Source organism: Eumetopias jubatus, unplaced genomic scaffold (assembly GCF_037043125.1).
Source record: "Eumetopias jubatus isolate StellerSeaLion01/CBP00866 unplaced genomic scaffold, mEumJub1_p1.0 scaffold_7, whole genome shotgun sequence".
Lineage (NCBI taxonomy): Eukaryota > Metazoa > Chordata > Mammalia > Carnivora > Otariidae > Eumetopias > Eumetopias jubatus.
The window spans coordinates 90051386-90064460 of NW_028274813.1; the positions used below are offsets into that span (position 1 = coordinate 90051386).

The following is a 13075-nucleotide window of genomic DNA, read 5'->3' on the forward strand; positions in this document are numbered from 1 at the left end:
TGAAACCAAATTGTCCTCCTCATAGCACCCTTATCCACTAGCTACTCAGGTCCAATGTCCAGGTACCATAGGTGGACCCAAACCTCTTCAGAGAGCATCACCTGTAAGTCTTGGACGTCAGTCTCTAACCTAAATCTGGCCCACAGCACCCACCACTATACTGCCATCTCAAGGCTAGCTTGAAATCTATGAGGCCCAACTTGTTAACAGCCTATCTTTACGTCTCGTGATTTTTACTTGACAGAGAAATCAGCAGCAGTTCTCACTATCATATGGAAGACCTTCCCAGCTGGATACCTAGTTTTATCATACCCTTGACAGGTAATCAACCTCGACCACACTGAAGTTTCTACCTGCAACAGACTAAATAAAAGAGAAGGCATTTATTCCACAATACTTTTCTTGAAAACCTTGTCAGAAATGGAACACACTGCAAGGGGAACTCATTTTCTCACTGGAAATGGGAAATGGAAAAGGAACCTAAGTTTTTCACTTTGGTAATGGTCAAGGTGTTGAGGCATGAACTTCAACTTTTTTAACGACCTATAATGACTCACCTTCTTCCCAACCCCTGCATTTCCCCTAATTCATTGCTGAGGATGCCACATTTAAAGAATAACCACCCCCTCCAAAAAAAGTATTAAAAAAAACAATAGAACAAGCAAGCAAAGGCTCTAGAGAATGAACTGTGGGTATTTATTTGGCATCACAGAATGAAGTGGTAAAATTGTGAAAGGGAAAATAGGTTTGTGCTTCAGGAAAAATCATCTCCAAACTGCGATAATGACTTCTCACATTTTCTTCTTGCAAAGGCAGGGGTCTTCAGTTTTTAAAAAGTGTTTAATCAGACTCATATTTCAGTACCACAAGGAAAAATGCCTAGTTTTCTTGAGCCAAAAATGTTCATTAAACAATCATTCCACTGAGCATCTTTTATGGCACTTATATTGGAGATACAAAGATAAATAAGGCAATACCTACAAAGGAGGTCATAATCTTTATATTATTCATAGTAACTATGTCCTGTAGGTAATTTCCTTCTAAAGAGCGAAGAAGGAAAATGGGAGGCCAGATTGAGGAAAGCCATTCCAAGATTTTTGGGCAGAACAGAGAAGGCAGATGTTCTAGTGAAACCAAAAAAAAAAAAAAAAAAAAAAAAAAAATATATATATATATATATATATATATATATATATATATATTGCAGGCAAGAGAAAAGCCAAAAGCAAATTTAGGAGAAAATAGGGCATAACCACATAAAATAATATTATATATAATAACATGTTATACTCACTGGATCTGGAGCCACAAGAAGGAGATATCTGACCAGATGGGCAAGTGCACATATTTGGCCTAGAACAAAATCCATCCCCACAGGAATGCCGGCAAATGGCTGTGAATAAAACCAGAGATCTGTTAGTACATGACTTCAGAGCATGGTGCTTTACAGGAACCCAACCCTCAAATGAGGAAATCTGGACTCTCAGCTTCCTCGTGAATTTTGCCATCATGACTTACGTGACTAAATAAGCTCTGGATGCAAAATGCAGTAACTCCCTTACTCCCATCAGGGTTCTCAACCTCTCTCTGCTCATTCCACACAGCACCCAATCTATCAAAAGCCCAGAACACCCTATTTAGAGAAAACAACACAAACAAAAGTCCTGCATTTAAACATATTTAATGCCTACAAGCATTTTCTTTTTATATTAACTTTAACATTTAATGGTGTAAAAATTGCAGCAGGATTCTTGGGAGCTTATTTTATTATAAGCTACTATTTAATAATTTTTATAAAAATCCTGAGCCCTGCTAAGACTAATTCTCTACATCAGATCCTGCCCACCGGGAACATATAATCTACAGAGCAGCTATTATCCTACATTTAAGTCCCATTCTCGATGACATCAACAGTCTGAGAGAAGAAGTTTGGAATCCATTACAATAGCACTGATTGTATAGTCAAGAAGCTGTTCATCCTTTAGAGAAATATTAACACTTTCATGTCACTGAGAGACTAATATACTGGTACCAAATGCTCTGCTGGTGGCCAGAATAACAACTTTAAATGGCAAATGATTTATATATATTAGCAGGTTACTACTTTTTATACTCAAAGGCAGGATCCCTTCCTCAAATGCAAGCAGCAAATGAGATGTGCAAGGCTAAAAATAATACACTTGATAGTGCATTCAAACATCTGAAAGAGCTTAGGATAGAGATTGAAAACTATTAAGAAATAAACTGTCAAAGGATCCTATAAATAACTATTTAAATACCTGAAGACAGCATTTCTCAGAGATTCTATAGAACACCAGGGAGAGAGTTCTGTTGTCAAGTTCATTTAGAAAACTCCAAACACCATTCTATACCTCTCTTAGTGATTAAGTTTTGATCCTTAAATAAAGCACAATGTGCCAAATGAATAAGATGCTTTTGGTCAAAATCAAGGACTGGGAAAGAGATTAACTTTTTCAGGTCACCAACCCTGGTTGAAATATTCTGTTCTTCTACACAGACCACTCTAGGCCAAGAGAGAAAGTGGAGTAATTCCTTAACATCCATTCAGCCCTAAATTTCCCCATTACACTGACAGAGTTTTCTGAAAACTGGAAATCACTTCATAGTATGATGACAGTACAAGTTCATAAAGGACAGAAGCCATAACCAATCTGACATAGTATCTCCATTAAATAGCACTTTTTCTGGCATGTGGTCTGCCACTCCACATTTGTGGGATATGATGACAATCTGGAGATTTGCTGTGATTGCAGAGTCAATGGAGGAATCGCTGGTACCATTTGAGCTCTTTCCTCCTCTTTCCATTCATCTGCATCTGATGCTCTATCCACTTCCTTTCCTCTCTAAGAGTTAGGTCTGTCTTTGGCCTCGACTACCCAAATTCAATGTACAATGTTTGAGTAGGTTTGTGGGAGGCCAACAGAGCTAGAGATTACAGTAAGGAAAGCAGCAACGGTATCCTTTTTTCAAAATCCCATCAAAGTGATTACATAGTCTATGAAGCCAGGTCACAGGTACCCTTGAGCAAAGTAACCCTGTGGCTCTATTCCCTCTATGTCAGAAATATTCTAAAGGAAGTCATTGAACTAAAGTATAACAGTTGTTTGACCAAATTATTGTATTTCCCAATCTGGATTCAGAGGAAGTAGGAAAATCTTAGAGCTGGAAGGCTCTGCTATAAACATGTTAATGGTATGCAGTTACAAAGAAACAAGTACTAAGAATCACCATGCAACCAAAACAACAAAAGAAGAACATGAAGAATGACAGATCGTCTATTTACTTACGGACAATACACTGATTTCCACCAGGTAAGGTTTTCCATCCAGGACAACAGTAAGCATTGTAACGTGATCCACAGACATTGGGTCTGGAAAAAAAAAAAATCCAATCACAAGATTCCATATATATATATATATATATATATATATATATATATATATATATATATGACAAAATAAAAGGAAAAACGGTCTCTGAATTACAAGAATGGGACAAATTTTTGCAGACTAAAAAAAAAGGTAAACCCATGGGACTCAACACTGGCTTAGTAGTTTGGGATTCTTTAACATAATGATACCAATAAGGATATCCCTTAATATTACCTATGCATACATCAGAAAAATTAAAACCAGAGATGCCAAATGCAGTGCATTCTATCACTGCATTTGGCATAGATATAAATATCTATGGGGCTATATGAGTCTAATTTAAACAATAAAATTCCTACCAATCTAGTTAAGAAAGGCCATCATAAAATCTGCATACAAAGTTTTAAATTTCTACTCATTGAAGCTGTGCGTATTTTTTTTCAATGACCCAACTCACCCCTAAAATGTGACCATATTCTTCCTTTCACTAGAATTATGGGAATCCAAACTCTGACATTAGTCAGAAAAAATAAAAGCCAAAATATGTAAATATTTCTTTAGCCAAAGTTTGGAAACACAGTAGTTGATACCGGCAGTTACAGGAAAATAAAGTCCATGTAACTTTGGGTTTCTTGTTTACAGATATTTCATCAGGTTTCTTGGAGCAAAGCCTCCATTCAGAATTCAGATGACCCATATTTAACAATTTAAGGGAGCCACTGGGTAAGGCTCTAGCTAGTTCTGTCAGAAATTAAGGCGGAGGATTGAACACGCAGCAACCCCAAAGAAACCATTCATTTCACCATGCCACATCCGAGGGCCTAAACCTTGATGCTACCTCAAGTTTAGGGGCTGATGAATAAGGTCAAATGTTTTGCAATCAGTTTCACAAACAGTGGCTATTCCAAGGCTCACCAGTATAAATCCTGCAGTCCCATCAGCATAAACCTTTAAAAACAACTTCATAACTAAAATGTACTTCTAGTTGGGGTGCGCTCACATGTTCTCCTTGTCTGTGTCGACCATGTGTAACAGCACGGAAGCTTCCTGCATCTCCTCTGAACTCACTACTTCAAGCACAAGCAGGGCAGGGAACCAAGGTAAGGTCTTTGCCCCATCCTGTGCTCCTCTCATGGCCCCAGAGGACCTGGAGCCCTGCAGGGCAAAAAGCACACTTCCGACTGACTGATGCCGAGGTCAGAGAGAGAAGTAGAAAGAAAGTTAAAGGAACTTGGGAAAGGGCCCTACATCCATACCCGACAGCCCCAGGTATCTCCAAAGCTACCCAGAAAATGACTGGATAGAGGCTTACTTTGTGCCTGATGCGAGGGGCTCTCTGAGCCTTAGTTTATGTCTCTACACATCAGGATAATGTAATGTCTGCCTTGGCCCCACGTCATGTGTATCTATCAGATGAAGTAATGGACATGAATGCAACGCAGCTTTACCTTCTGACCTAAATTAGCGACTCAACCAAAGGAACTATAAAAGGTTAAGGAAGAGAGTGTTTATCACAAATTCTAACCCGGGGGGTTCTCAATCCCGCACCCCTCCTATGACAAAGTAGTGCCCCAAACTTCAGTTCAGAGTACCCAGAACTCCTTGGGGCATGTCAGAATCTTGGAAAGGGGAGTGAGATGAGAAGTTACGACAGGGAGTTAGGGTTGGGGGAGCAATCAAACCTTCCAAACTCCATAAATTCTCTAGATTGAAAATGATAATCCAAGCCAGAGTTAATCACCTCAAACCTTCCCCACTAACAGCTCATTACAATTCCACTGGATCCATTCCAACCCCAAAGCAAATCCTGGAATAGCTTCAGAGGACCCCTGAGCCTTTGTAGGTGTCCTGTGGTCGGAATAACTATGTTTTCAAACAAAAATCAGGACATATTATCTGACAAGAATGAGTGTATTTATGGAGTAATAACACATATAACATGGTGAAAAAGCTAAGAATAAAGAGTCCAGAATCAGAAATTTCAGCCTACAAAACAAGATATTCCAAAGATTTTCCAAGGTGTTTGAAAAATCACAGTAATATAAACATGCCTCATTGTTTTTTCAATGTTTACAATCAACCTACAGACAAAACATGGAAGAAGTTACAATTTACAATGATTGCAAATCAAAATGTAAATGTTTTCAACCTGCACCTGTAAAAGTAATGGTACAGCTGTCATAAATCAGGAAATGAGTTGGGAAGAAAGGTGTGGAGAGAAATAAAGTAGTTGATCCAAGAAACAGGTTTAAGTATATAATATAATGTTTTAAAATAACCAATAACTGAAAGTCATACTATGATTATAAAAAAAAGTGGGAAGGAAAAGAGAGAGAAAAGGTAAAGATATCTCAGTGAGCTATGGCCCCATCTTTCATGGCAAGGAGCCAATGGGTACTGGGTAAATCTGGAAATAGAGATACAACAAGCCTGTGCATGGGGTCATGAAGACAAACATGAGAAGAACCCAAACCAGAAATGGTTAAAAGTGGTTGGCTCAAGAGATGAGAATCTGGGGAGATGAAGAGAAATCTTTTGCATTCTCACCTAATACTCATTCATAATTGCTCATTTTTTAAAGCGTGCCATTTTACTTTGATCATCCTCTTTTATTTAAAGCAATAACTTTACTTTAAAAGTATAAACATCTCTCATAAACGGGGTACTTTCTGCTTCATTGTATGAACGGTTTCATTCATTCACTGTTCCATTTCATTAGTGATCACATTTTCACTTCACTGCATTACTAAAATTCTACATAATGTCTAATTATGATTTATTTTTGTCTGCATGCTCTGGTCTTTTTTGAGTTGAATAACTTTATCCTTTATAGTAAGTAATATATCATTTCATTTCAAGTGTTTCAACCAACCTCCTCAAACAATGAGTGTTTTAATGTCATTGCCATTCATCCTTTAACACACTGAATACTATTAGGTTATGTGGCTTATTGCAAGGTAGTAGAAAGATGTAAGATTTCTCCTCTGCTAACTTTGGTCTTGAGAACTGCAAACTAACAGCACTCATTCAAACAAGCTGGGTGGCATTTATTCTACTTACACGCAGGAAAAACAGCTCTAATTCTAGAAATAAATGAATGTCTTATTTAAGTTGGAAAGCACAAAGATATGTAAAGTCTAAAGTAGACACGTTGGATTATTTCCATTATAAAAGATTTTATTCTAAGGTTTCAGCACAAAAGGCAGTAACAAAGCAGACAAATCTTTAGTGAAGTTATTTTTTTGTGTAAATGAAAGTGTAGCATTCATACCTGTCTCTTCCTTTTTACTTCATCAGCCATACCCACCAAACCCACCACCAAAACAAGTCAAGAGTTAAAGCTCAGTGGAAGTGGCAGTAGCATTTGGTAAATTAAAAGTAAAACTCAGGGCGCCTGGGTGGCTCAGTTGTTAAGCGTCTGCCCTCAGCTCAGGTCATGGTCCCAGGGTCCTGGGATCGAGCCCCACATCGGGCTCCCTGCTCAGCAGGAAGCCTGCTTCTCCCTCTCCCACTCCCCCTGCTTGTGTTCCCTCTCTCGTTCTCTCTCTCTCTGTTGAAAAATAAATAAAATCTTAAAAAAAAAAGTAAAACTCAAAAAGAACTTTATGCTAAGTGCTAAAGATACATTACTTTATTTCATCCTCATAGCAACCCTTTGAGGTAAGTTCTATTATTACTGTCCTTACCACTAAGGAAACCATGGCTTAGGAAGGTTAAACAAACCAGCAAGTTCCCACAGCTTCGAAGTAAAGAATGGGGATGTGAACTCAGGAAGCCCGATGCCAGAGTACACTCTCTTAACCCCTATGTTAAGGCAGAGATGCATTTGGGGGCAAGATGGTATTCCACCCAATAGCATTCATGAGGGTATGAGTAACAAAAGCCACAAAATGTCCATCAATAAACCACCAATTAAGCATAAATGGTTTTTACCTGTATTCTAATAGTTCAGGGTGGGGGAGGAAAATTTAGAGTCCACTTCACCATTGTATATTATATTGTTTTAATTGCTAAGTCTTGATCTGTAACTTCTACCAATTGCTTTGAATACAGTGCTCTACAACAACCCACCTCCAATCTCTCTGGGGAATGGGTGAGCCTCAGCAGGCTGAATATTCGGATCCAGTTCAGACAGTACTTGGAGATTGTGTGGGCTAGCAAACGCCCCTCTCAATGGAGCAAACAGCTGGGCTTTGCCATGTCTGACCACATCAGTGCAGGAATTGGCCTCTGTCCGCAGCGTGTCCACATTCCTTAGCCAGAATCCACTTCTGCAAGTCTGGCCTCTCTTACAGGCAAGATAGCCTTTTTACTTCCTATCCCAAGTTCAAATTCCCTTTCAGACAAGACTGGGGTAATAAAAACAAGTTCAGGGGGCTCTTATTTCATACACATGTGAAATGATTAAATCCTTGGGCAAGAAGAATACCAAGCATAAGTTAAACGTTAATGAGGCTGACCCTACTCCACGGAAGAGTTGCCTGCTTTTTTGAACTGTGAGGGGGAAAATGATGACTTAGTCCTCTTAAGTATATGTGTGGAGGGGTATCAAAAGGCATATACCCCCACAAAATAAAGGGTGCCTAACTGTCCATGTAACATGCCTCAAGATAATATCCTAATATTCCACTATTCCAGTTTTTAAAAATAATTATTTTCACTGTCAAAAAATGTGAAAGATCATGAAAAAACTATAATACACAAATGAGCTACATATATTGTGAACCATACAACATGACTTTAACAGTTTTTTGACAGATTTTTTTTTTTTATCGAGGTAAAAAGAAAAAAACAAAAGAAAAACTATGAGTACTATCTGATGAGGGGATCCACTACTACTCCAATAAACTTTGCAAGAGCTCCCCCCTTACTTAGGTGCCTTTATTCTGGCCCTTCTTGCTAAAGATGATGTCACATCTACTAACAGTGATTTGAATACCACATGTGACTATTCCAGTCCATCTGCCAGTCACAACACCTCAAGTAATGAAACTGCAAACCCTGGTAATGAAAACGGCTTCCATGGCCTCCTCAAGGTTCCATGGGGGCCCTTCAGACCCAGGGACTCTTTTCTGGATTGTCTGGGTCAACACTGGCTGGGACTCAGACAATTCTGGTTTCCTCCTTTGAAGGCTTAAGCCCGCCAACCTCTCCGACCTACTTCATGAAGTGTTATCCTCTTGATTTTTTGTAAATCTGAAACTGTTCTACAGTGAAAAGTTTCTTAAAAAGTAAAATAATAATACTGCAACCATGCAATTATAAATAAACTCTTCCGGGTTTTAATAGTGATCAAGACAGTCTTTGCTCTTGGAAGAAGACAGGCAAGTATGCAAAGAGTGTCAATACAGCAGGTAAAACACGGACATCAAGGTCAGCCTGGAGAGCTCGGAGTCCAGAACAATGGTGCTTTTCCCCATCATCCAGGGTAGGCTCAGCAGAAAGCTCTCTGAGCTATGACTTGACTGACGTTTTCCACTTGCTAAGAGGAATCATTATTCCATCCCACTGCTGAAATTCCTCTTAAATTCTCTAATTCCATTAGCAAACCCCTTGTTCATTATTTTATTTCAAGTTTTTATTTAAATTCTGGTTAACATATATAGTAAAATTGGTTTCAGGTGTCAAATTCAGTGACTCATCACTTACATATAACACTTAGTGCTCACCTAGGGCAAGTCCTCTCCTTAGTGCCCATCCCCCACCCACCTCCCTCTGGGAACCCTCAGGCAAACCACTTGTTTCAGTCTTGTTGTTTCACTGCTGGCCTGCTATCAGGGTCTTTTCTCTTGGCTTCCTCCTTCTTCTCTACTTCCTTAGGACAATGGAGCTAAGTATCTTTTCACATTCACCACCACTCAGTTTTCCTACATTCCAAACATAGACCTTCACCCTCCCTAAGATGTGAAACATTTCACTATCAGCTTCAGATCTCTGCCAGGTAGGCCTAACCACCCTCATCTTCACCTACACCTTCAATTCCACCCTCCTGTCCCGCTCCTTCCCCTCATCATCTCAGCCCTCACTCATGCATTCGCCTCTCCTCCAGGACACACATGCTAAATCCAGATGCTTCTTCCATGTTTCCTTTTTAATGTATCATTTCATTTCCCCCTGCCCTGGGGTAATCCTCCTCCTCAATTAATTCCAACCACCTTTCAACCTACCAACACAATTCCAGACATATCTCTCAAAAACCTACATATGCTATATTTTAATTATATATTTTAAATAATTATGTCTAGATTCTCACCCCTGAAACCTGCCTCTGCCCACTCTGTTCCAAAACTTCAGGCAGAGAAACAATGTCTGCCACGCCCACAATATCCTGGAGTCTATTTAGAAGCATACAAGATAACATTGACTGAGTGCCTTAGTAAGTACAAAGTACAATTAACAAAGATTAATACTATGTCTTTGATGTCCTAAATAGGCCATCTGTAAATGCCACTAACATGGAAACTGCCTAATAGAACTATTTCTTACAAATTAATCCATTTAAAAGAAAAATCTTTCATACCTATTTGAAGGGCTATCCTTAGCTAAACAGTAATGTATAATGGTTTCATGCCTTGGTTATTTTGCTGATGTGCTGATCATTAAGTTATTGTGATCAGTCAAGTTATCAATACTTACAGTTCAGGGATCATATATTTCCTTCAAAAACTCAATGTAGACAATTCTATTTATTTCTTTAGCAAAAGAAAAACAAAAATCCCAAAGCAACTAAACAAAGGTTTTCAGCTCACAGATTGGTGCACATTTCACTATGACAGGTTGTTGCCACTGATCAAGGCCAGAGATGGCGCCAGCCATATGTGGCCAAATCCTAAAGACGACCATCACAAAGATCACAGGGCAGCGTTGAAAGGTCTGCCTGAAGGTGCTACGTGGGGGATCACTTTCCTCACTGCTGAGGGGGGTAACTCACAACAGAGGCACAACAGAGAGGGGGCTGCATCAACCGTCTCATTTGCTCTGCACCCTATACTGTGCTTTTGTGGGGATTTTGTGTTGATCAAAAGCTACAGTCCAAGAACTTAAAAGCCCAAGGATTTAGGTCACCGTACCAGGGACACACACACACATACACACATCAGAGCCTACGAAAACTAAAGAAACAGAAAGTTGCAAAGACAGTTCTCCCAAATCTGGGAGATCATTTTAGACTGGCAGCCCATTTAAAACCTGTTGGAATCTTTTATAGGTGACTGGAACGTGTGTGTAGGTGTGTGTGTGCTTTTCTTTGAAAAAAAAGAAGAAATTAAAGCCACAGCGTACACTGTAACAGGAAACTAGACATTGAACCACAAAGACCAGAAGCACCGCTCTGTACGGCAGGTCCTAATCCTGCTGATACACCGAGTACTTTTTGCTTCTGGGACTCTGGATTAAACAACCCTAGAACACACAAGTCTGCACAGACTACTAAACCATCCAAGTGGCCCCCAAGCTTCTAAAGGCAATGACTGGACTAACTTGCTGTCATAGTCTGCACTGAACCTACTGCTCTCTAAGGGAGGGAGAGCTCTGTGGCCGCCTGGCATCACTGAACCCCTGGCTGGGTGTATAAAAAGGTGCTCCCATCTACACATGGGGAGAGATGTATTTGTTTCTGAGGTTGGAACTTTACTATTTGACTCCATAATGACAAGGAGGGATTGCCTCAAAACCGAAAAATGAGCCTGTTTCAAATTTGCATCTCTCCTGCATCCAAGAGGATTTGACCAATGACACCATGAACACACATGGTGCTTCTAGAAAACTGCTTCCCAGAACTCTGCAACTCCTTGACTTTACTTATGAGTTCAAGGATTATGCTGACATTTTCTTTGACTGGGCTGTTACTCCATTTACTCAAGCCAAAGCCATGTTGTACTTCTCCAAAGAGTAGATGAAATTGTAGAAATGATTGAAACACAAACAAGTAAACTAAAGAAGTGACCCAGAACCCGGTGTGGTAAAAGGCAGAGCCAGGTGGTGTCTGGGGAATTCACTGCTCCCTTCAGTCCCAACTGCTCCCTTCCCTCGTCTTTACCACCAACAGAAAAAACCACGATTCTCACCACTTCCCAGAAATCCTCAAACCACGAACTCTGTCCGGGGAGATAATAATATCTTCTGAACGTCCTGGCAGCCACACGAAAGACAGGAAAACCAGCCGATGGGGTCAGGCTTAGGGGAAAGAATGGGGTCCTTCAGGAACTGGTAGGGCACAGTGACTCAATACCCTAGTTCCGGGGACTGGCCGCTCCCAATTGGACTAACAGGTAGAGCTCCAACATGTCATTTCTCTATTGGTATTTAAAACTCGGAATGGCTTTTCCAATAGAAACAATGTTAATAGGTGGTGGTTTGGTCCCCAGGCTAGTCAAATAGCAGTCTCTATCAGCTAAATAGGCTATTGTAGGCTGGTCTGGGAACCTGACCACAACTTAAAATGTTGTTTCTATGGGAAAACACATTCCACGGCAGGCAACCAGAAGGAAACTTGGCTACTCAAACTCATGGTCCCTGCAGCTACAGTGAACTTTGAGAACCGAACACCTTAAACTCAGGCCACTCCACAGTCCTGAGAGGGCAGCTGGGATCGGCACTTGCCCAGCCCCAGGCACAGTGCCATCCCCCACCCCTGCGTGAGGCTGTCAGGGCCAACAGGGCAGATCCAGTAAGTCAATAAATCAGGAATTTAAAAACTGAGTATACACTGAAACTAGTGAAACACTGTGCGTCAACTACACTCAAATAACAACAACTGAGGAGTAATTGGATATTCTAATCCTTAATATACCCGATTTCTTTAGAGACCAGAAGGTTCCACCCCACCAGCAACTATAATATGAGATCAATATCCTGGACTGGTTCACAAACCAAGAGTTCAGTGAGCCATTTCCAGAAAGACTGGCTTCCAGATGAAGCAAAGAAGCACGTCAGTTTTGAAGTCTATTTGGTGGCCTCAATCTCATACTCAAGTTACTTAAGCATTTCAGATCCCCTGGAATCTAATAATTACCCTCTCTTTTGCAATGTGAGTCCTCTAAAGATAGAAAATTCAGATTTATCTTTACAACCCAGCACCTAGCACAAGACCTGAATCTTAAATGGTAAATGAAGGTTTAGGGTTTTAAAGTGAGAGAGAACTCTGTCAGAGTAGTGAGCATTTAATTTGTTGAAAAGGTAAATGTTTATAAGAAAATAAATAACAAAATAAAGTAATGAAAAAGATAATTATTACGAAGAAATCAATATCATTTCAGCTACTTTTTTTAATTTTAAAAATGAAAATGAAAAGTCCAATACATAAGATACCCATAAAGAGAATTCACGGGGTCTGAGAGTGAAATTTTTCTGTGTTTCAGATGAATCACTTAGAAACATTTTACAACTACAAACGTTTCAGAAACCTTGTGCCTCAAACTTTATTTCATAGGAGTCAATAGGCAATGGGTCTTTTAAAACATTTATCTACCAAACTTCATCAGAACAGAAGCAACATTGTTGCTAAGGAACAAAAAAAAATAGAAAATAAATCATTGATAGAATTTAAGTTTCTAAAAAGTCAGAAGAAGTCAGCTAAAAGCATGCTGTCATTGAGATTATTTCATTGAAATTAACAATTCACAGCATCAGGGACAAAGAACTTGGTAACTTTTTTTAACTTTGCAATTGAGGCAAAGTTGTAA

The 13075-nt window shown here is 39.6% G+C and overlaps 1 protein-coding gene across 1 annotated transcript in view; it reads right to left on the reverse strand.

The window, feature by feature from the left end:
* FBN1 (fibrillin 1) overlaps positions 1-13075 on the reverse strand; it is a 222989-nt gene that overhangs the window by 192548 nt on the left and 17366 nt on the right. The window contains exons 2-3 of the mRNA XM_088025122.1: positions 3309-3391; positions 1295-1393 (exon numbers count right to left, since the gene is read on the reverse strand). Of these exons, the coding sequence (XP_087881248.1) occupies positions 1295-1393; positions 3309-3391 (182 nt within the window). The remainder of the gene's footprint in view (positions 1-1294; positions 1394-3308; positions 3392-13075) is intronic.